We start from the raw sequence: 25,519 nt of genomic DNA, 5'->3' as shown, positions 1-25,519 counted from the left end.
CTGGAAAGACAGCTATTTACACAGGGAGAAAGTTGCTAGAACAATTAATAAGCTTGACAAACAATCACTTTCTTAAAACATATTTTTTTATTAAGCCAATCAACCACATGCTGATATTTATTCAGTATGTTACTATCACTAACATCAAGAAAATGTTCTGCATAGAAACTTGAGTATTGCTCACCTACATCAAGCAGATCAAAAGCTTTCAGCAGCTTCACTGTGGCTTAATTAATAACCTGCGCGAGAGAACTTCCTGGAGAACCTTTTCAAATGCATCAAACCTTATTAAAAATCTGGTAAGTTAAGTCTCTAGACAAGCTGATGGACTTCTGGTATGTTCATACAGGAGATAATATTGCCAAATGAATTTGTTGGCTTGTCTTTTAAATCAGATTCTAGTAGAAACATAAAACTGACAAGCTGTGAAAGATTTTCTTCACAGATTTCAGCAGAGATATGGACAGGATTAATTTGTGCTACAGTATGAAGAGTCCATGATGCTCCTTACTGAAGCAACTCTGTAAAACTAAGAAACTGAAAACACATTTATTATAATGTTATTAAATTATGTTGGACCACAAAAATAATCTTTACTGGTTAGACACATCACTTAAATTTTTTTTTTCTTTATTTTAGATGAACTAAAATGTCTAAGCCATGCAATTCTATATGCCAAATAAGATCGTGAGTTACAAATTACTGACAGCTGATCTCGGTGAGACTTCTTTTCTGATTTTTTTTCATTGTGTTATTAATATGGAATTGGTTCTGCACATTGTATATGGATCAAATAGCATTTCAAGGAAGTAATAAATTTGTGAATCCATAAAACATTAACTCAAAAGAACTAGATCTATGCTCTTTCTGTATCATAGCTAAAAATTAATCTGATCAGGTAAATTCAAATACAGAAGTAAGCAACACCATTTATTTCAATTATCACATTTTACGGAATACTTAATAGAAAGTACTTTGAGATTTTTAAAAGCATTCTTTCTTCACTGTTGGTACTTATCTTGCTCATGCAGTTATGTGTCCACAATATCAGAGATACACAGTTCAAGGAACTCTTAAAGACACTTCTTAAATTGACATAAAATAGCATTATCTCTATGAAAAAAAGTCAAAATTTCCAGATTTGAATTTTTGGAGCTAGAAGGGCTAAAGGAGAAGCTTATTTGACAAGACTGGCACGCTCCTTGATTTATAAGGTACCAGAATCTTATTTCTAACTTGCAAAACTCATTTGTAATCTCGAAGCAAGTATTGTTCTGAACTGCTGACTGCTTTAGGACACCAGGAGTTGTCCAATAATTTTCTAAGATCAGAAAGGAAAATATGTGAAGCTTCTTCTGAATTATGGTTCTCTGAAGTGCGTAGAGATCTGGAAGTTTACAAGTGAATTATTATGCCAGTGAAAATAAATTAATGAACTGAAAGAAGGTGATAGAATCAAGTATAATAATGCAATGTATCTTTGCTATAACAGTATCTCTGTAGCACACACCCTGAACTCACCGAAGAACTCGTTTTTGCTAAAATAACAAAAAGCAAATGAACAGCTAAATCTAGGAACTCTATGTCACTGAAATACATAGATTGAGATCAAGTATTTGTGTGTATGTAACAAGAAACGCAGATGCAAGAAGTGCATGCAACATAGTCAGAATGTCTATAAACTGACTTCCTTTGGCTCGTAATAAAAATCTGACATGAGACATATGAATATTGTATCTTTGTAAAGTACTTTTAAACTGTAGACCACATACTCAAATATATTTTGGAAAACATTCTTGACTTTGTTCCTTTCAGTCAAATCATTTGCTATAATGTACATAAAGTTTATTTATATCTTTATGATTTTAAAACTATCTACATTCACCAACCTGTCTCAAATTAATCATGTGCAAAAACTGTAGTCGCAATTCCAGCGGGACAAATCAAAAGTTTTCTCCTTGATCACTCTGTCAGTCCATGCTACTCTCTCTGAATGGTTAAGGTGACCTAACAAACTGTCCTAATGTGTGTGTGGGGAAATCACTGAATAAGAGCTAGGTGAGGAATGTTTTTTTTTTAAAAAAGTGGATTTTCATACAGTTGGTAGTACCATGAAAGGCAGTAGCTAAAGCAGAAGCAGTTTGAGTAACATAATTTGTAGCTATCAACATAAAAAAATTATATGCACATAAGCATAGTTTAGAATAAATTCAACATTTTTACTAACTAAAATAGGAGTCAAGGTTGACAAGAACAGTTTGCATACAAAGAGGAGGCCAATGCTTGAACCAGCATGAATTTACTGCACATAAAATACTCTTTCTTGAATAACAATTTCTGGATTTCATCTAGGTAAGATGCAAGTTCCTAAATGAACATGACATGATAAAACTCAGTAAAGTTATGTGCATAAAAGTATGGGGAAAAATAAGAATTACATTTTGGCAAATAAAAAATTAAATTTGGTTCACTATATTAATTTTTGGGTTCCTACATAGTATGTACTGAGCTTTATGTGCACAGAAATTGATTTGCTTCCAAAGAAAGTTTTCTTATATTAATCTGTTGTTTGCAGAACACTTACCCCACTTTTTCAAGGATAGCATTTGCAATTATTTTTACTTCAGCATGTTTCAGCATTTGAGATTTGAGGGGTTATTTTTCATTATGAGCAATGCAACAGAACAGCTTGTTTAAGAAAATAATGCTCTTTCTTGCCCCTTTTTTATGTCTAGAAAAGCTGTTCACAAACAACTTCTATCCTCCAGTCTTTTTAAAGAGGTCTTTGAAAGAAAACATATAATCCAAATAATCTGGGTTTTGGGATTGGGATGAATTATTGCTCATCCAATGTGGTCCAAAAGGTGGTTCTCTGTCTCCACTGATAGATGGGCTGGACACGCAGAAGGGTGCTGCGATAATTTGGTGATACTAGCCTCAACAGTCCCTTCTGGTTCACTTTTTTCCAACGCTAGCAATGCAAGCCTTACACCAGTCTCCCTGGTAACATCTGCTGACTTACATATACAATTGAATCCCATTATCGGAAAAATACAATCTACATGCAAGCTGTAAGCAGTTAAGGCCCACGTATTGGACCTCAAACACTTGATCAAACATGTGAACTGCATTTGATACTCAAAACTATTGTTTAAATAGCTTAGGTCTTCTTTCCTTAGCATCTGTGCAGGAGGGAAGGCTTATCTATTTTAATTTCTTTGTTTTAGTTTAAAAAATAGATTCAAAATAAAACTCACATTTCTAACAGCCAGGCTGATAGGAACTTCCTTCATATTGCTTCCAATCTACCAAGTCTAATTCTGAACTGCAGTCTCATCTCTTCTATCATCATACATAATGCTTGTGGAACAGCCTGACAAACCTTGTTCTTAAAATTCTGCAGAAACAGATGGCACTCACCCACCATACAGAGGATCACATAGATGAAAATAAAGCACATTGGTGAGGTTATGAGACAGGAAAAGTGGTGGGAAAAACAAACAAACAAACAAAAACAACCAAAAAGGTAGTAAAGAGCTACAAAGCTGGATTAAAGAGGAAGAAAATTTTAGAAATCTTCCTCTGCTAGAAAAAGACTTTATCAGTCACTGATAAGAGACATCGCCCTTCAGCAACAGCCAAATCAGATCTCAGAAAGTGCAGATGCTAATACAAAAAATTGAAGGGAAGAAAAGAAGCAGCATGGTTTATTGCTCATCTGCCCCCACCCTTTTTATTTTTTTATTAAACAGGTATGGAAGGGACTCTGAGGTATCATCTAGCCTGCCTCAAAACCCCCAAGGCAGCATCAATACTAACTGTACAGCTGGTTCTGAAAATCTTAACAAGGTTATGTACAAAATGACAGTTCGCACAATCTGTTACTCTTAGGAACACTGCTGCCTTTGCTATGTTACACTTTACATCATTCAATTTTGCCCTGCAGTTAAATAAACTCTAATCTCTCCACATTAAGTCAGGTCTAGTTTTCCAAACCTTATTAGCTCTCTCACTGTCTTTTATTCCTTGATATTACTCTTTATATGTCAACAAGCTAGTAATACACTAGCAAAACAACTTGGCAATTGCACTAAAGAGCTCAGCAAATTCCAACAGGCAGGTACCAAACTATTAGGAGAGATTGATGCCTCTCAAAATTTAGCTGCCCATTTTCCCAGAATATTATCACTACAAAAACCAGGCTTTTAATAACTATTAAACTGCCAACCCAAGATTTTGCAAGACAAAAATAATTCAATTAACTTTCTATTCAGAGCGGTTCATTTCAAGGTATACCAATAGCATTAGCAAAAGATTTAAATATAAAACACTATTTCAACAACTTGGTTATATCTAAACAATGTATTTGTTTGAAAACAATACATCAGAATATCGGAAGAGCCAAGTACAATACAAGGCAATTTTAACACCAACAGAAGCACGAAAATAAAAAATGAAATTGTTTTGCTGCCATTACACTTTCTGTCATCACATGATGACTTCCCCACATAATTATTATCTATATTAATAAAACAAAACCAAAATCTCTACAAAAACATCTAAAAAGGTGCCCGAAACCTTTGCCTTAATGTATTTTTCAAATTACTTTATTCAGAACAGAACGAAATGACACTAACAAAAAGAAGAAAAGACAGTCAGATGCAGAGCAAACAGTACCAGACCTCACAGATGACACATTTTCATACGAGACAAGAATGAACATTGGAAGCAGATGGAACATTTGAAGCTCAACAGCAGTGCAAAGTCACTGTACAGGGGAGCTTTAGGAAAAATAAATTTCCAGCATTTCACAAAGCATTTTTTCTCATTTGTTGGTTTAACTAACTTCAGTCTAAACTCATTTTACACAAGTTCATTTGGGATCCCAGCAACACAGTTCAGTGCTTCCTTAGCAAGATCCCACCCCCTCATTTATTCCTCAAGTCTTTGTTTCACCTGCTATACTTCTCTCCCAGTAAACTTTATTGTTGGCTTTCTGGAGTTCACAAGAAGCATTATAGATAGCTTACTACCTAGCACATAGGTGACTGTGTATTCATGCTAATAATTTAGTTCTTTTATATAACTAATTAAATAGGAGCATGTATTAACTCAGGAGAACGTCCAGTGTCCCCCAAACAAAAGCAATGGCTGCAGAGTCAATTCTGGCAAAGCAGATCAATTTATTTTCAGGTTTTGCTTAGTATTGTAAACATAACTTTTAGTTAGTATTGCAAACATACACTAAAAGTATTGCCAGTAGATGGGTTAAATTCATATATGAATTTAAATAAATAAAATCAATAATTCAATTTATTTCACATTTCCCTTAGAAATTACAGTATCAATTGTATTTAGTAAGGTGCTGTAAATGAAATTTTATAAACTGTTCTACTGTTTAGCTCAATATGAATGACATTATTAAAAAGTTAACAAACGTCACTACTTGATTAAAAACACTATTTCAATTAGAGAAATTTCAAGTAGAGCTTGTATAGACAAAAGCTACAGCTTTTTCCCTTTGCACAATGTTTCAATTCTAAATATTTGCATATTCCTTTTGTTTAAATGCTCTTTAGGATTATGCACAGATGTCTGAATATTTGAACATTGCATTCCTCAATGGAAGCCTAGTTCTGATAGAGAACTTCAAGCGCCTCTACAACATACACATGTGCAACAGTTTCTGTATGTACACAAGCATAATGCCATCAATGACAAGAAGAGATTCATAAAAATTATGCATTTAAAGGCAATCTCTTCAATCTCACTAATTTTATCATTTCAGAACTCAGTGATTTGAGAGAATGATGTATAGCTTTGCACAATGATGAACAAAATGGTAGTATGCTCTACGCTAAGCCCTGCCAACTCAGGAAGTGACACGTTCCCTCAAACCAAACAACCCCCTTCAACATTTACAGACAGTAGCTCAAGACAGTCAGTCAGGAAAATCCCTAGTTTCAAAAGGCTGTAATCAATAAATAAGAATACCAGCTGAAGTATAGCTGAAAGTGTTGCCCATCGAGGATGATAAGGAGCTAGAGATGAACACCCCTAAGAAAATTTCCCCTCTCCCTAGAACACGTGACGTAAAGTTTTGCATTGCTGTTTGCATAAGCCTATATTGTCTTCCAGCGTCAAAAGACTGCATATACTGTTAGTGAGAAATTGAGCTTTGAGTAATAAATCTTGAAGATTATTACTGTGTCTTTGCAGGAAAAGAGAAAAATGCTTATGTAGCAATGACTATAAATAGAACATGAAGGCTGGATTTCAACATTCAGCAGACAGTGTTTGGTTTCACAGAAATTATATATAGATATTATGAGTATTATGATTTAAACAAGTTACATAAGTTCTCCAAATTGTTCCAAAAACTACTGGAATGAAATATCTTTTGGGATTTTTATTTTATTTTACTTACTTTATTTTTTTTAAACCCAAACTACAACCATTCCAGCACAGGAAAGAATATTTCTTCTTGGACTAACTTTCCTTAGTATATTTCCGCATGGCAAAGGTAATGAATCACACAGGAATTACAGAGTTCTAAATTTCTGTTTTAGCTGCACTCAAAAAAGGATTTACATCACAGAAAGTAATTTTTAAGCTTATGTACTTGAATACTTGCTTTTATTCTCAACTCTTCAAACGTTTAAGAGCAAAAACCAACAGGTTTCACAGTAGAATAACTCTAGCTTCTGGGCTCTTAGTAATGGCCAAAATAGGTGTGGGCTCGCCTAGTAAAGAATGGGAAGGAGAAGAGATGCAAGAGAGGGAAAATATATGGGAACTTATCCAGACTTTTGATTTGTGCTGAATTACATTCAAAATAACAATTACTACTATTTTGCATAAATTGCATATTTATTATTCCAGATTTATTTAAGTCTGTAAACAATATTTCAATAATCTCATAATATTTTAAATACTGGAAATGGATAAATATATTTTGTTTAGGTCCCTCAGTTAGCTATACTAATCTTTTAGCCATACACCAGGACAATAGCTGCAAAGGATCATTACTTTTTACAAACAATTAGATTATATAGCTGCTGTAAGAATTTCAAAGGAATTGGGCAGAGAGGAAGAAATATTTTATTAAATGTTACTTCCACTAAAAAGGCAACTTTTTTTTTTTTTTTAAGTTTATCTAGCAATGACAGAAATCAGAATAGAACGTATTCATCCATTCAGGATAAGGGTAAGTTGTCCCAAAATAAAACAAACCCTGATTTGATACATACAGTATATAGTGTAGCTTTTTGTATGAGTTTTTCATTCCTGTCTTTCAAAAATCTCTGCAAGACTTTGTAAGAAATACTGCTATACATTTCACAGTAACTGTCAATTTTTAAAAAGAAGTCAAAATTCAACCATAATGTCCCACCTTCACAATTATATTACTATTGCAAACAGCATATCGAAATGCCCACGTTCATGTCAAACAGCAAAGGACTGTACTTACTTACACACATGCACACCCACATAACCAACTTCCCCTTTTAATAAAGCCTTTAATTAAATGGAGCATTTCTCCCAGTTAATTACTTGCCTTCCCATAATTTCATATGCCTATAAGGAAATGGGGCACATGCTAACTATGACAACAGAAACTCTGCAAAATATCACCTCATCATTAAGTGTAAAACCAAGAAAAAGAGCACAAGAAAAGTCTTATAGGTTCCAAAAGCTGGTATTTAAAGTCAAATGTTAAAACTCTTGCTTCTTGTCTATTAAAAATTTTCAGTTCTTCACATTTATACATTATTTTTTAATTCTGTTTGGTACTACACAAAAACCAATCTAATTTTTAGACTAAACACCTACAGTTTTCAACTATACACAGTATAACTTGTATAGACAGTGCAAAGGCAAAAAATTTTAGAGATGTTGGTAAATTAATCCTAACATCTCTAATACAACATGATAAGCAAAACCAGACATTTCAAAATAGAGTTTCTTAGGATTAGATGGACAAAAACCATGCTTTGATTTGCACAGTTCAGTTCCACATTATGCCTAACACCCACCACCTTCCCCCACTACATGATACAAGGCTGTCTGTAGAGCTTCCAGATGCATTTTGGCAGGTTTTTTGAGTGAATATGTTCATGACTGGATTTTTAAAATTTATTTTCCAACACAAACAAAAGCAATAATCTTTCAGTGAAGTTAAGCCCCACACTTTTTCCTCATCAGTTAGATGCCTAAACATTCTCTCCAGTCCTGTCTACATTATGTTTTAGGGAAATCAACAAAGTAAACTCCATCAGCCAACGTAATTGTACGCAAAACTTGTAACAACTCATCCCAATAAGACAACCTACATCTGGAGAGACACCAGAAATTAAAGTTACAGATTTAACACGCCTACACACGCACAAAAAAGGGAAAAACAGAGACTGTTTTGCAATATTATCTATAGGAAGGCATTATGAAGTTTCCAGTGGAACACATAAAGCTATTATAAAGCTAATATAAAGAATCACTAATTCTACCAATAAAATAATTTAGATAAGTAATTTATGAAAATCGCTTTAAGATAGTGCACACAAACTTTTATGAAAATATTATTATTACACATAGTTATGCCTGACTGTACAGCTATGTACAGCAGTAAATGTAAGAAATAATATTCAACATGACAGTATCAGTCATTAGATATTAACTACTTACTATTAAGAGCCATAATATTATCTGTTCCTGGATGATGGAAGTTTATTCCCATACGCCCTGCAATGTAAATGAAAGCTATTTTAAATGTTGTTAATTCAAAAGTGAATTAAATTTATTAATATGAAAAGCTGCTAAAGGGGACGAACAGTCCAGGTAGCTGAATTTTCCACCTACTGAAGACGACTTCACAAGAATACACATTTCAGATGTTTAACACCGTAGTATCTTCAGTGTTATGTACTTAAAATACTGAAAATCACAAAACGAACAATTAAATCATTCTTTTCCAACACATCTCTTCGCTTTGTACTAGTAAAGTATACATTTACCTTCTCAAAATAAGGTCTCAGAGTTCAACCTTGCTGCAGTTACGCAATTTATAGTAGGCTTCAAATAACAAGTACAGCATTACAAAAACTCCACTTAATTGGCAAAAATAAATCACTGTTTTCCATACTACCTGCGACACCAGAAACTCTCGAGTTAACAGATCGTTGGAGACAGAGTTCTTACCCTGTTTTTGTATTCTTTCCTAAGAATCTGCTGTCACTTACGATTTGAGATAAGATATTGGGTTGGAGGGAGCGTTATTCTCATTGACTACGTTCATATGTACTTTGAAACATAATTATTCTTGATCCATAATATGGGACCATCATATACAGAAGGTTCACCATGAAATTCAGATGAACTCTGCCGGTGCCAGTCCCCAGGAAGCTAGAGAGATGAAAACAGTACCAAGTTTCTCATGTGAGATTTAACAATTAGATGGTTGGCTTAAGAAGATATTTGATGACTTCAGGAACTGGAAGTTCAATTCAAATTCACACATAATTTCTTTGTTTCAAAGGAGACTTGGTGTACTGAAATCTACTTTCACTGTCAAAGCAAGAAATGAGCCAACTCTACTACCGTTCAGATCAGTTTTAGATACTATTTAACTGAGTTGAAGTATTAAAAACTTACCCTGAAGAAACTTTGTAATGGGGTTTTCTTACTTAACGCCCCCAAAACAATATGAAAACTTTAACTGGTATTAGTCCTTGCTTGGAAAAATATATAAAAGGATCATTATAGCCACATAAAAATTTATTTCAATTAAGTCATTCATTTTATATATTCGCTGTATCTCCAGATTCGTGGTTAAGTTTTGGGGCTAAGGAAGCAGGCAGTTTACATCTTCTTCACTACATTAGCCCTGAAACAACACAGCTCAAGACCCACTCACTACACTAAAGAACCAATATAACTGTTAAGTTCCCGTAGTGTAAATTCTCTTCCATATTTCTACAAAACCAACTTTTAACAAATAATCTTTGCCAAAGCAGAACTTATGCAAATCTTCTCCAAGGTTTTCAGTTCCTATCAATAAGTTAAAGCCTTCTATTTCCAGTCACAAAGATGGCTGTGCTGTAATTAATATTCTTTCTGAACAGATGCAACATCAAGTTTCATTACACTTCTGAAACTAAGTCACAAGCAGTTTAAGAAAAGCAAATATATTTTTTTCACATTATAATTTTCTCATTCTTTTAGAAAAAAAGGGTCCCCACAATAAGACTATGAAGCAAACGGCACCTCCAGAAAAAAGTAGGGGCAGAAGAAAGGTAAACAAAATTTTCATTTTTAATTTCAAACTCCTTGAGCAAAGCTTCTTAAAGAGATCTTTATTAACTACTTCAGATTTCCTAATTACAGGCTTAATTCTCCTATACATATTTTCACATTAATCTAGCCCTGCAGAAACATTAAAACTGCTATTATTTCAGTTAGTATCAGTTTGTACTAAAATACTTCAGAAACCTTGCCAGATTGACATTAATTCCCTTTTCCTTAAGCGCATATTAACGAGCGTGAGGTTACAGGTGTTACTTGTAAAGAGAAAAGATGTACATAATAATATGTACTTGTAAAGTAATACTTGTAACAGAAAAAAGGGGACTGCTATGAAAAAAATAGAGTAAAATCTGAATGCATAATTCTTCGATGGGCCCTTCTCTTTTCCTTTGCTGAAGCTGAAATTCTGCTGTTTGACCAGCTTCAGAAATAGAATTGTATCTGTGACATCTGGGTTTGTTTTTTTCCTCTCTCCAGGCTGTCACTGGACCAGGTGCTGCTTGCGTGACATTTTGTCACCTGTCCTTGGCCTGCTATTTTTAAATAGTTCTTGTCAGCTATCTTTTAAGAGGAGCAAAAAATACAGAGCAACACAAGCAGAAGGATGTTTTCTCACACCGAGCTAAGCAACAGTGTGGGACAACCCTGTGCATCTTCAGAGGTCTCCTAGTGCTATTCTTTAGAAACAAATTAATGGAATACTCTCAAAACATACCTATATTAAAAGCATTCAAAACAGACTAATAATGCACCAATCATAAGACAATTAGTTACTAATAATTATATAGCCTTTCATATTAACTACAACATTATAATATCTTGCTGTTTGAAGAAAATTATTTAATTGAAAAATGAGGCCATATGCAGATTACAAAACTGCATAATTATCCAAGGAACAGAATAGAGCACAAAAAGGAAATTATAAATTTATTCATTTAAAGGTGCAATGTAACACCGTGAAATGTAATTAAGAATATGTACTTTCAAGGACATATTTGGGTTAAACACAGAAATCACTATCAGAAAATGATCAGTTTTAAGATAAGCACATGTATGCTACCTGGCCCTTTATGAAGTCTATGTAAGCACACATTTCTAATTATAGTTTTAAAATTAAATCTCTGGATAAAATTTCTACTGTTCAAGAATCTTAAGCAGAATAAGCAGAAATGCAGAGCAGTTAGAGCACAAAAGTTATGGACTCCAGCAGTTCACAGAAGTCATAAATACGGACCCTTCCAGTAACGACATCCCCAGTACTTATATTCAGTGTCCATCTGCTATTTTCAGTTTGCCTGCTTTGGTTTCATAACTATCTACGGAGTATATTTTCAATTATGTGCTTTTATAACACACACTTACATACCACAACAAATAATCACTCTTTTACACAAATCTTTTCAATTCTTAATTAAAAAAAAAAAAATAATCCAGCTGTATACTTCTTGCTCTTGAACCATTTCAGAGTATAACTGACGGTTTAATGATTCTTGTGTAGCCCAGGCTGCTCTTTGCGTATCTTATGTCATTAAATTCCTTAAAGTCTCTCTCCTAACAGCATTTGGAGAGACTTCTCTGGCTGGACTGCTTAAGTGCTCTGCTGCATGTCCAATATCATGTTTGTCATGGCAGAGAGCCCGATTCCTTCTTAGAGCACATCTCAAGTATGTGCATCTTCTTTTCTGTATTATATTGGAAATAAGATGATCTTAAATGGAATTTAACTTTGCCTCATTCCTTGTAGAAAACAGTCATGATTTTGAAACAATTCTGATATCTTTCCAATAACTTAATGCAGTATACACTTCCCACACATGAATCTCTTTATTAAATCTTTCACAAATAGATAATCTGATTTTTTTTTTAATTGTCTAGATAATTTCAAGTTACATGAACAATTTTGAGAAAGAACGCTGTTGCAGAAATAACAAACCCGGATATCAGGCACAGTTTTAACACTATTGCAGTTTTTTGACAGTGGCTACTGCCAGCCTTGCTTATAGTGGTCCCCTTAATCTCAACTTTAAAATCCACTGTTTTTAGCAGATGTTCAAGCTTATAAGCACAATCTATTTACAACTAAGTGTAAAACCAATCTTTGCTTTCGTCTTTGTCTATATGTGCTGGTACTACCATTATTTTTCCATGTCTGAAACAAAACACCAGTGAATAACCAGTTCCAGACCTGTAACTACTGTTTTGTTGCAGATCTGTAACAATTGCCTTTGCTTTAAGAGATATCTGAATTAATTTTCTCTTTTTATTAATTTTTGCTTCCTAAGTGCTCTATGTTTTTTTGAACTTGCGAAATCCTAATCAGCTCCTCGACACGAACACTCTCTCAGTGAAGGATTTTTAAGATTACAGCTACCTATTCTGATCGTTTTCATGTTACAGTCAGTGGTCCAAGAAACAATGTTAACTGGTTATCTCTTGAGTAAAACTTCTTGCACTGTCATACCTCATGGCTTTCACCAATATCGACAAATTACACCAATTCAGCAATTGGTATTTGACATAAGATTTGCTAAAAAATAGCGAAGCCGGCTTGCTTTTGACCTGTCCTGAACTTACTGGGAATAAGAACTTCCTCTCACATAGTTCTTAAGATTGTTGGTGATATCAATTACAAGTTATGACTAGAGACTGCACCAGCAAGGTCAAATGAAATTGGCAACAGGACTAGGTCTGCTATACTTCCTTAGTAATAATACCTCCTTTATCATTCTTATCTCTTCTATCATACGATTTCAAAGTTAGTGCCAACAAAAGGCATTACAAAACAGCAATAGTTATCTGGAAAGACAGGTAGCAAATGGGATAGAGCAACATTTAAACACAGAAGAGTGCAAAAATCAAAGCAATTCCTTCAAACATCTGAAACAAGAAGATTGTTTTGACCCATATGCGTTTGGATGTCTAGTTTATGGCACAACCTAACACACATCCACCCTACCCATATCCCAGCTCAACCACAAGTCTTTCTCCATGATTCACGAATGGCAAAAAAGCATGAAGTATGTGTGTGTACCTATAAGAACTGTATTAATTTTTACCTGACTCAAACTCAGACTATTCTCTCTCCTCTTCAACCAAAAATACAGACACCTGATACTAATGCTACACTAACTCAACTTACAAGCCCAAAACAATTTCAAAAGCAAGAACTGTGCAAGCAAGGGTCTGCAAAAAGAATTATAAAAATCAAAGGCAACTCCCTCAAGAAGTTTGCTGGGGTTTTGGTTTTGGTTTTTTCTTCCTCCTCCCTCCCTCTCCTATTTTTTAAGTCTTTCTGTCATTTGTTCACACCCATAATTTAAACACCTACTTGGGACCTACATATCTTTTACACATCAACACACTTAGCAGAACAAGAACACAATTGTTTGCCAGAAGGGAAATATGAAGAACCATTACTGTGTTTACACATATACATTTTTACTGTGCAAATACATATTGTGGCAATGTGAACAGAAGTGTATAATTATCAGCTATGAATATCAGTAATAAAGCTTGCTGATACTAACTTCCTATCACTGACTAAACAAGTGCATGTCATCAGTAGAGAAAGCAACCTATAAAATATAATAGCATATACATTACAATGAAATGGACTCTTCATAAGTAAATTACATTGCTCTACTAAAATACAAAGGCCTTGCATACATTTAAGTAGTGAAAACATTTTTAGCTTGAAAACAGTTATATTTTCGAAATATTAGTACTTAAAAGCAAGACCTGATGATCATAAAAAGAAATCTGGCTTTACTTGTAAGGGGTAGACAAGTATATGTACACATATACCCATTCTACATGTAGTTCCAGAACTGTACTCAAAAGAGTAATGCTGGTATTCTTATTGGGGAGTTTGGGGCGCAATAAACCAATACGAAAGCAGACTCTTCCCTTAGCAATCTATGCTAAAATATACAAAACCCTCAAAACAGTAGAGAAGTGAGGAAGAAAAAAAGAAAAAGATCTTTAGGTCTCTGTGAGTCTTCAAGAGTACAACGAAAAAAAGGAAATAAAGAGAAGGAAAATTGATATCTGTATCACCACTCCCTCCTTAAACTAAACAAAGCAAACAAAAAACCCCACCAATCCTGCCCAAAACAGATTCAGCAGTTTGAAGACAAGGACATGCTGGATGCCAGCAGCAAATTAGGAATATAATCATACTGCAAGATCATTGAAGAAAGCACTTATTTTAATTCAAGAAATAAGAACAATTTAACGGTCATATTCTGTACTGAGAAAAAAATATTCAAGAGGATTTTCTTAAATAAGCAGTTTCAAATGGAAAGGAAAGAGAGTATGTTTCCTTTAAAAGGATTAGCTTGAGTGGTCTAATTTTACACAGAAACAGATGTGCAAACACATCTGTCTGTTCACTCTGGTTTTCATGTGCATTTACAGAAAGGTGTCTGATGAGCATCAAGATTTTGAGAAATGCTGTTACAGTACACTTTTTTCATAATGAAAGTGTTGCACAAAGCTTTAACTGGGTGGCACCATTTCTAGGACTGAGATGACAACATTTGTTCTATTTGCACAACCTTTGTGTTCAGCTGCTGACTGCAAACACAAATATGATCCATTCACCTTCACTTTTCTCAGGTCATGTGGCAAACTTACTGCTTTGCTTACAAAAAGCTTATGAACAATTGGAGCTGAACAAAATCTGGTGGCTTGCATTGAAGTTACCTGAAGATCAAGATAGAAAGTAAAGGTCCGTTCTATATGTATTACAGTATTGTCTGCGTTGCTTATCATATTCAAACAACGCTGTCAAACCTCACAAACAACATAGTTAAGTTAAATGTAAACAGGAAATCTTAAATTTTACTTAGTTTTCATATGACCTGATACAGTCTTTACAATAGTTAAAAAGTAGTAACCTCAGTAATTTCAGTTTTCTGTCATGTAAATATATAGGTGTCATTCATACTAAGTATTGAAAATCAAGATGATACTTTTCCCCACAGATGCAGTTTCTACCTCTGAACTGTTCTACATTTGTATTCAAAGTCTCAAATAATCTCAGAACAACAAATGCTAAGATAGTCAGGAAGCATGTACATTCTGAAATATTATGACATAATCAGCACACATTTTATGTATTCTTCTACAGTACGATAACCAATAAAATTAATTGCAATAAAGCCTACTCTTGAAATTCTCCTTGTACATGTATTGTCTCCAAATATTCATGCTTGAAGATGTGTCACATTGATACTTTATAAAAACCTCAGAATTTTTGTTAGTTGGGGATTTGCACATAACTAATATTTATGTTTAATTCTAAACCAGAATGGAAACAAACTTTGTAATCTACTGTAATAGTAAATTTAAAATAAATATTTTGAAGTGACATGATTTCTCTCCTCAATTTTATATTTTGATTCAGTTTCATGACCTGTCAGTAGCACATGTGCACAGCACATGATCTAACACAGCTGAAATATTTTATTTAATCACATAAAAATAGAACAAAGGCAGCTGCTGGTTACTACTGATCAAAATGCCTCTGTTTGTGTTGTAATGCAATAGTCTGACACAGATAAACATATTGCAACAGTGACATATTACACCATAGACAGGAGACACTTTGATGTAGGAAAGAAATGTTTTAGTCAGTAAGCAGTAGCATCTGCCCATAGCTATTCCGATATACCATTTATATTCTATATGCCCTATAACATTACGTAAATACTAACAGGTTATAAAATACTGCAAGTATATCCTTTCCTCATTAAAGCAAAACTCTCTCCCATGTTTTTGTAGCGTATAGTACATTGTATTGGCAACTCAGAAAATAAGTAAGACAGTTCAGGAGAAACATCTCAGAAAATATTGCACACTTGTGTCATGCAGGCCTGGTTATGACTGAAACAGGGAACATCCAGATACCCCTGGCCATACACAGTAATTTGTCTAACTACAAGACGCTTAGCACTTCCTTTACTGTACTTTTCCCCTCCTTTTTGAAAGGAGAAAAGGATTTACGAGCATTGACTGAAAAAGAAGAAAAATGTTGAAGCAGATCTTGATGGCAGAGAAAGTAGGTACAGAAGTCTGCCTAACTGTCTTGGGAAAAAAGAAAATGAGACTTCCTTTTTAATGAGTTCAAATTCTTTAGATCTCAAAGCATGAAAACAGCAAACACTTTGTAAAGTTACACAGTTCCCAGACTACGAGGACAGGACAGGAACCTAAAGCAGGGTACCCCTATCTGGCAGGAAAAGCTGAGAAAAAGAAATCAGTTTTAGACAGAAACAGAATAAGAGCTGATGCTGAAAACCTTCTCCCAAGACTGGGCTCAAGATAAAATGCAACATAGATGGATAAACTGGTAATTTACCTAAATCCAGAAACCTCAGAGCTAGGTATCAAATCTCTCTTACAGGAAGAAACACCCGAAAAGAACTAAGTGACCCTAGCTCTCCTAGCTGGAGAGCACCAAGCCAGCCTGCCAATCATACTGAGTTAGTGCTCGCTCAATATAAGTAATTCAATATTGCAAGACTGAGGATCAGTTAGTTTCTACTGCCCTAACAATCCTTCAGCCTTTCTCTTGTTCCACACTTCAAAGCAACACCGCCCCCAAAAAAGTCACTTAATCACATGCCTTCTCAAGGCCAAGTGGATCATGCTTTAAAAAAAGCGACCTTCTTTGACGTCCTTGAAATGAACTCAATTTCCATGGCCTGCAGGACAAAGTCTGATCATACCTCAGATGCAGAAAAGGTGTGAAGATGCAACTACTACAAACAAGAGGACAGACTCTTGCTTTCTCACCCCTGAGCTTTTCCCCTACCTCCACTGAATTGTTCATTGCATTGGCAGAGCATGAGGAACTTACACCCCAAAGTGAGAAGAAAATATCCGAGAACCATTTCAATGTGATCCTTATATCAGAATCTTTTATGGTTAACCCTCCCATCCACATTCTGTTCTAGAGCCCTTGTTCTATATCCGAGATAATTATTTTTTCTGTTTCAAGTATCTGCTGGGATGTGAGAGGGCACATACACCAAGAGGGGCTATGTTCCAAGCAAAGTTTCAAACTTCAGATAAACCACCTGCAATCTTGTACTAATGAACAGATATACAGACAGTACTTCTAAAAATCTGCATTTGCTGAAGTCTTTGTTGTCAGCAACAGGCTAAAATGACCCTGAAATAGCTGCACTGGCTCTGCAGCATGTGGCTACACGGGCTCCAAGACATGTATAGCTTTTCTAGAATTAAACCTCTGTGTTTTCAAAACCAGAGGCTTTTGGTACTCAGCTGTTCACCCCTTCCATTTAAAAATTTGGACAGTAAATGCAAAGCCAACTGACATGTAAGCATTGTTAGCTATAATTATTTGAGAAAACAAGGCTCTTTTACCAAAAGGTGAACAATTTAAAAAGCCATTTGAAAGCCATCTCATTTTTCTTTGTCTGTTTGGTTTTTAAATCAGGATTTTTGTGGTTGTTTTACTTTATCTACCCAAGAAAAAGCTGCACAAAACCTAAGAGAGGACAGTCCAGAGGAAGGAAAGATTTAAAGGGAAAAAACACACTCAGTTTACTATGAAAGACAGAGGAGGTAAAACGAAGAGGAAGTAGCTCTGAGCTTTGGTTAATAAGATTCCAGAAAGAGCAGTTCAAATTTCGCACAAGAGGCATTCACACAGGAATGTCTATGAGGAACTGAAAAGTCAAGCTGAAGTGCATAACCAATATATTCAAAAAAGCTTCAAGGTCAAAATAAATGGAAATGTGACACTGAGTTAAGAAACAAGCAAAAGCAGAGTCGACCACTTACTTTCTCAAGGTGATTACTAAAACGTGATCACTACAATGTGCTGGTTCTTTAAGCGGGAGAGCCAGAGGAGAGTAGGATAAATTAAAAAAAAAAAAAAAAAAAAAGTGAGTTTAGAAAATAAGACTAAGTGAAATCTGAGGAAGGTGTAGAGAAGGACAGCAGTTGAAAACCTGCATTTTTGGTAAAGGAAAAGCAGAAAGTTGGAGGTACAGAAGAGTCAAGACCAATTTTCACAGAAAAGGCAACAATGAAAACGCAGTAGAAAAATGATTTGAGGAGTGGATCAACGTTTACAGAAAAATAGTTAGGGTTTTATGAAAAGGATTCAGTTAAAATGGTAACATAGATCCATTTAACACAGAGGAACACAACGCTTCTTGGAAGTGAAAATAAACATGTCCTGAAACAGCCACTCCTACAAATACTGTCAGTCATGCTGCATAGTGTCACAACAGGAGCGGAGGAAAGTGCATGCTAGGTCGAGCCAAAGCTGAAGGTTAGGAAAGTAAGCCACGTAGTTAGAGGGAGGAGGAAAAGAAAGCAAGGCAGGGAATTAACTGTATCAATGAAGGGGGAAAAAAAACAGCTGGGCAAAGACAAAGAGAGATAACTAATAGTAAACAGGGCTTCTCCAACAGTTACTGGACCAGAAGCTGGAAGAGAGCTAAGTAACAAGGCAGGAAGGCCAAAACAGGTGAGCAGCACTAAAGTGAGAAGATGAGGTGGGTAGAGCACATCCAGTAAGTGACAGAAATGTTTGTTAGAGAAAAAGTAAAGCTAGCAGTCCCACTGGTGAATGAAAAAGATCAACTCAAACTTCACAATTAATACCCAACTCTTTGGTTTTGCTTTTTGAGCACAGGGAAACAGTTCCTACTGATTTCAAACATCCATTTCAATTAGTCAGTCTCCTACATAAATTGATAACCTAGTAGGGGTGAGAATATTAAGCTTGTTTTGGAAAGGATACTTTTCTTGAAAAGCATGAGGATGCTTAATGAAACCAAGAATTTAATTTCTACCTCATGCAAAACACCAACATTAAATAGTGTTATGACACTCAGGTGCAGCTGTGAAATATGCCACTTGCAACACTTACATAGACTAGTTCAGCTGAGTCTTAGAAACTGTTCTGGACAGAATGACCCAACACCACAAAAGAATTAAAGATTTGTACTCATTTTATGTGCTAATATGCCGATCAAAAAACATTTTTAAATGGTTATAAAGAGACAATCATAAAAGTATAAGCAAAATTTCACTTATACGATGTTAGTCTTTTTCTAGAGTAATACAATTTCTAATCCAATCTTTCTCATTTTTTCCATGCTCAGGTTCATAAGAAAATTCAGTCTTCAAAAAATTAGCCTTAATCTGTAAATAAATACTGATTAAAAAAAAACAGAGTTTTAGCTAGATTATAATGCATTTCATAAGATATAATAAATACTTAAATCTACTTACTAGCAATATGGATTTTTTTTTAATACCAGCCACATGAAATGTATATCCAGCAGAAATCTCAATTTTGTTGACCTTGTTTTTTCTAAGTTTCAGTTTAACACTTATTTTGGAGGACTATGATCAGAATAGACATGAGACAGTATTTCTTGCCATTTTAGACAGATGAACAATTGTTAAAGACACATGAAGGCTACAGCACAGCAAATTTCAAGATAACAGTGGAAAGCAGAGGTTAAAAGAGCTGAGAATACAGCACCCAGTTTGGTATGGTTGTAAAAAAGCTCTGTACCCAGAAAGATGATGCAAAAGGCACAAGACCTTAGACCAAGAAAAACATGTAATATATAAATGGGGAGGGGAGAAAATGAGGCAATCGTGACATCAGAAAAATATGTATATAAGCATTAGCATAGGAAGTGCCACACACAATGAAATCTTTATCAGTTGCAGTGTCCTGACTTCTTGGAGTTTGGGAATCATTTCTAGTTCAATATTTCCTTTGTATGTGGCTTACTACTAGCTTCAGTCTTCAAAGTCAGCAAGAATGCATGTGAGTAAGAATGTGTACCTGTTTTTAAACTTAACCAATGAAAGATTAAGACAGAGGAGTGTGCAGGTTGATCAGGAATATCTATTCACTGAAATGCTGCCGCAACCTTTCACTGTTCAGTATCACCTAAGTATTAGAAATTGTTTCATCCTCAATGGCACACCTGACAGAACAAATACAGTTTAGCAGCATAAATAATCAAAACTTTCATAGCACTTAAAATCATCTAATAGCTTTTGGCTCTCCCTAAAAATTTGAAACCGAAACTAAGATACATTTTTTTAAAAGAAACCTGGAACAACTATAGAGACTAAGCTTGATACAGGGGTTGGTTTAGAACCCTGTATACTAGGTGATGATCCAAAAATAAAAGTAGTATTAGCTTTGAATAAGATGTTGAACATAACAATTGGACTCCTGTTGCACTACACATTTTCTGAACTGAGTGACTGCAGCAGGAGACCCAACTGTGCAACTGCTGATATACAAAACCAAGTTTCAGAAATGCCAGTTAGATAACATCATGATTGTGTACTTAAAATAAACGTATACGCATTTCACCTTATCTTTCTAAAGCAGAGGTGATTTTCTTAATATGGGAAAACACAAGTTTTACATAACTGAAAACTCATTCATTAGCAAAAAGTTTATAGCAATACTGAAAAGCTGATTTTTGTTTAAACACCAAGCAAGCATGGACATATGAATATTCCTAACCTGTAAAATGATTCCTCCACATTATATCAGCGAAACTCATTGGTGGGCCACTGGGAGGGTAGTGTTTACCTTTCAGAGGCTCATGATCAGTCCTTATCATATCCATTAAGGAATTTTCCAAAGAGTGCAAGTTAAAAGTGTCATAGGGCCTATTCCGGTCCTAGAAGAAAAAAAGAAAAAAGGAAAGAAAGATTGTTACAAAAAAAAAATTTTCTAACACAGGCTCATTTCTTATTTTACAAAACTCCAGTATCAAATTCTACATATCTCCTTGATAGAACTTTTTATATTACAAAAAAAAAAAAAGCCTACAGTTGTTAAAATTATACCCTTCATTTTGCAACTGCTGCTTTCAGCAGTACAACTATGCAGAGAGGCTTTTTAATACTTCTAAAAATATACATACAAACAATAATTACTTCTAAACATTATCATTTAAATAATAACTTAGAAATAAAGCAATAAAGTTTACATGGGAGAAGTGAAAATGTTTCTGAGTTCAGAGATTTCTGGTTTACAGTTCCAGAAAGTACCAAGTAATTCTTCAAATGTCTAACATGAATCTCACAGGTCTCAGGAAAGTACACTAGAAGCAAGACAAAACAAAAAGAAAGACAGGATAGGCAACACGTTCACACTAGGGCACTCAAAAACCTGAGCAAGAGTTGGTTTGTATTGTTTGAATCTCTCATTTTTAATTTGCTGTAGTTCAGCTTTTGTTTTTTAAGTAAGTAGAAGGGAAAAATTAAAACAAAACAAAACCTCCACAACCTTTGGCAGGCCTATTAAAAAAAATTGTTTCAAAGTTCAGGAACATTCTTATGGAGGGAACAATCTACCCATGCCCACGTATCTCGAGTACTGTATGCAATGGGACAGCATAACAGAACAGTCCCTTGTAGTCGGTTTCTAAAAAAACTTTTTTTTTTAATAGTGATGAGAATAAGAAAAGCGAAGTAAAGCACAAGTATGTAAAAGATAGCAGTTTTTCTTTGTACACTATATTGTGCTACAATTAATAGAATGGTATAATGTTCTGCTGTGCAAACTGAAATCTTCATTGTAATATGCCCTCAAAATTCCTGGAACAATGTTTTCCACATGCTGGTTACTACAAGATAATCTTCTTGCTCAAAAGAATAAAATTTAAAATCCTCAGACAAGAAGTAGCAGTATCCATAAAAAATATAACAAAAGTTTTGTCCTAATGAGTATTAATTCTCTTGAACTCTCTTTTTCTTAAGTTGTCTTTAAACAAAACTAAAGGAGAGAATGAGTTCACTGGTATAATTAAGTTTTCTACTAATACTCCTGTTCCGGAATTCAAATAAGTACACGTTATTAAAAGTTTTCTGTTACAGAAAGTTCCAAAATACAGATATTCTTACTGCCAAAAATGTCATGTTCTCAGAGTCTGCCTACTCTAAACTGAAGGTCCAACTTCCCTTCTCCAACGTGCTAATGTTGTATTTTCTATAAGCGGACTAGCATTATTTTCTTCACACATTTATTTCATCTATTGAGCATTTTTTGGCAGTCAAATATGATGTCCAAAGAATAATATTTGATTTCTGTGAGAAGCAATACTAAGCCCTAAAGTTCAAATGAGCTCACTGATTTTCAGTTTTCATTGTTGATGACTTTTTTGTCTTCTACAGCTGCTTAGAATGCCAACATTTGTATACTGTATTTATGAGAGTACCTGTTCACCTATCCAAGTGGATCAATACATATAGAATATAAAATAAAATCTATGCCCAGGAAATCTAAAATACATTATGGAGGGTGGGGGGGGCCAGGTAAGAGAGAAGCACCAAACCTAAAAAACAAAACCCTGAGGCCCTGAGGTAAATTTTTTTTCCTAACAGAAAACTTTATTTTGGTTAAAACAATCCACTGCTTGCTAATATGTAGTAGAAGAGAAGAGTTTGGTTTATTTCATATTGACTTCCTTAAAAGAAATGGAAGGCTAGATTGAAATGAAAAAGTGTGACTTGGATGTAAAAAAAATTCCATCCTTGTGATATATTAATAACTTGATTAAAAGGGATTTATATAATTCCCTCAAAGCAAGAATTTTAGTTGTCTTTTTCTATCTGTTTATTTTAAAGACCTGTACTGTGAATACATAAGGAGGTCAGGTGTTACAGTACTGAACTATAGCATCTTTTTGAAGAGAAAATATGAAAGCAAACATACAGCTTATATTCTAAAAAGGGGCGGGGAAGTATTTTTCACTCAGGTCAGTCCTCTGATCTGGTTTACGATACTGTAGCTGTAGCAGAGCTGAGCTGGCAAAACCAACACTGGCGGGAGAGCAAAAGGGCAGGACTGCTGCTTCTGCCACAACAATTCCAGCTTTAAACACTCCCGAGATTACAGTATTAGAGGCCGGAAGGAGTGAGTTCAGAAGAGGACACAGCCTACAAATTGAATTTAATTGTCCCTTATTAACATATGTATATTTTAAGTATACTACTATAGCAGCAAATCGCTGGGAGGTCCTGCTTTGTTTTAAACTTCCCAATGAGCTGTGTATGTTGGACATGTGAAAAAAAGGGAGAAAAAAATCGTAGCATTGAAGGCAAGGCTATACAGGGCATGCTTGCTAGAAGGTAGGATCTTTCTAACCTTTTAAGGGACATACAAACCTGCAATATACTTTCAAGATTAAAATAGACCTATACTGGACACAGGAAGATCAATTTAATCAAAACCCTTTACCTAGGCAATTATAATACTTCCCACTATAGAATCATAGAAAGTTTTGGGTTGGAAGGGACCCCTAGAGGTCATCTAGTCCAACCCCCCCGCAGCGAGCAGGGACACCGCTAACTAGATCAGGTTGCTCAGAGCCCTGTCCAACCTGGTCTTGAATGTTTCCAGGGATAGGGCCTCCACTACCTCTCTGGGCAACCCGTTCCAGTGTTTCACAACCCTCATTGTAAAGAATTTCTTCCTTATATCCAGCCTAAACCTACCCTGTTTTAGTTTAAAACCATTACCCCTCGTCCTGTCACTGTTGTGTCTACTAAAAAGATTGTCCCCATCTTTCCTATAGGCTCCCTATAGTACTTCAGCAAGATAAATCAAGTAAAGGAAATTTAGACACAACGGATTTTTACGAGTATGTTGTGGCATGTGCATAAGTATAACACATGCTGACTACAGATTTTGTAGTGTGGGTGATAAACAAGTCAGGACTAACATTCTAGCTCCTAAGTAAAAGGGCTACTACCATTTTTCTTAGCAGCTTTCATTTCAGTAGTAACTCATTTGTACTCAGCAGATTTGAAGATTGTTTCCTAAATTCAGCAGTTTCTTCCAAGAAGCCTGGTGCTTGCGCACACACACTCACAGGGTGATGTTTCCTTATTTCTCAGCATGAACAGGTTCTCCTGGTTTTGTAAGCTGATACTATTCCATCTCCTGGATTTGCTTTTTGCGTTTTTTCCACAGGCTACCGATCTACTGCTAAACAATTCCAATGACGGAAACAATTCGTAAAGGTCCTCAGCAGCACATGAGAACTTCACAAGCTAGTTCTGAGAGTTGGACCGTGAATGGAAATCGAAATATAAAATACAGAATCATAAAGCAGAATTAAAAAAAAAACCAATCAAACCTTGGAAAAGAAGTTTGAAAATCCAGCAAGCCTGGAAAATCTGCTGGGATCTTCTAGGGAAGACAAAGATCCTAAGACCTACTTAGATAAACTACACTATGGATAAAAGAGAAATCTGCAGCTACAAGTCACTGCCTTTGGCTACACAGCCATCATTAAGTTAGAAAAAGTCTAAGTCCAGCCTGCCCATGTTGGATTGTACTCACTGTGTAGAGACAGCAGCTCCTTCCTCACTAGCTGCTAGTGTATATGGCAGCGTATTTCAGTTCTTACAATACTCTAGTCTTAAAAGAAATAAAAACAGCTTAGTAATGACAACTCTTAGACAAGATATGGGTCCCAGAACTTTAAATCCCAGCCCTTGGCTGTTATTTATACGTTCATCCATGACACAGAATTCGTCAAAGTGTATATGTTAAATGTAGGGAAAAATTACAAATGCATACACAGGATCAGCTTTTTGAAGGATGACAAAGTGAAATGGACTCTCAGTTGAATTTGGGTCTCAGCTTTCTACTATTAAATCTCTTAATTGTCAGGCTGATTACAAAAGTCACAAAATGCAGTGTCTATCATCTGTCTCTTAATTTAAAAAAAACACCCAAACAGTAACTTTGCCAAAAATTAATTGCAGAGTCAAGACACTAAAATAATATAAGAAAATACAATAATTTGCATTTTACCTGCATTTTACACTTTTGTACATATGTATTACGCTAGTCTTTAATTACACAACCATAATAATTTTTCAGAGGTATCCAGTCTCCATCCAACACACATCATGAACCAGGTCCAGGAATGAATCAAAACTGTGCTTTGAAGAGGTCTGTTTACCTCTAGGACAGATGCCTGTGTTGCTTATTCCAGGAGATGGCTGAGGTCTAATCAGTGTGTCAGCAAATTCCAAGAGAGGAAAAGATATTCTTAAAGTTACCTTAATTAGGAAACAAAGATTTCTTAGTAGTACCTGAAGTATGTAATTGACATTCATGTGCATCACAGAGGCAACAAAGGGAACCTGGTCATGGGTGTCTACTACAGGCCACCTGATC

General features: G+C 35.0%; 1 protein-coding gene across 11 annotated transcripts in view; it reads right to left on the bottom strand.

Annotated features, from left to right (window-relative positions):
• CPEB3 (cytoplasmic polyadenylation element binding protein 3) overlaps nucleotides 1-25,519 on the bottom strand; it is a 100,136-nt gene that overhangs the window by 43,543 nt on the left and 31,074 nt on the right. For 6 of the 11 annotated variants that reach the window (XM_075423485.1, XM_075423486.1, XM_075423475.1 and 3 more), the window contains exons 3-4: nucleotides 20,843-21,002; nucleotides 8,683-8,739 (exon numbers count right to left, since the gene is read on the bottom strand). In XM_075423485.1, the coding sequence (XP_075279600.1) occupies nucleotides 8,683-8,739; nucleotides 20,843-21,002 (217 nt within the window). The remainder of the gene's footprint in view (nucleotides 1-8,682; nucleotides 8,740-20,842; nucleotides 21,003-25,519) is intronic. The other 5 variants (XM_075423478.1, XM_075423480.1, XM_075423477.1 and 2 more) reach the window with 3 other exon arrangements.

The sequence above is a fragment of the Opisthocomus hoazin genome, chromosome 6 (genome assembly GCF_030867145.1).
Source record: "Opisthocomus hoazin isolate bOpiHoa1 chromosome 6, bOpiHoa1.hap1, whole genome shotgun sequence".
In the NCBI taxonomy this organism is placed as follows: domain Eukaryota; kingdom Metazoa; phylum Chordata; class Aves; order Opisthocomiformes; family Opisthocomidae; genus Opisthocomus; species Opisthocomus hoazin.
The sequence above is the reverse complement of the archived record's forward strand: the minus strand, read 5'-3'. Positions and strand labels throughout refer to the sequence as shown.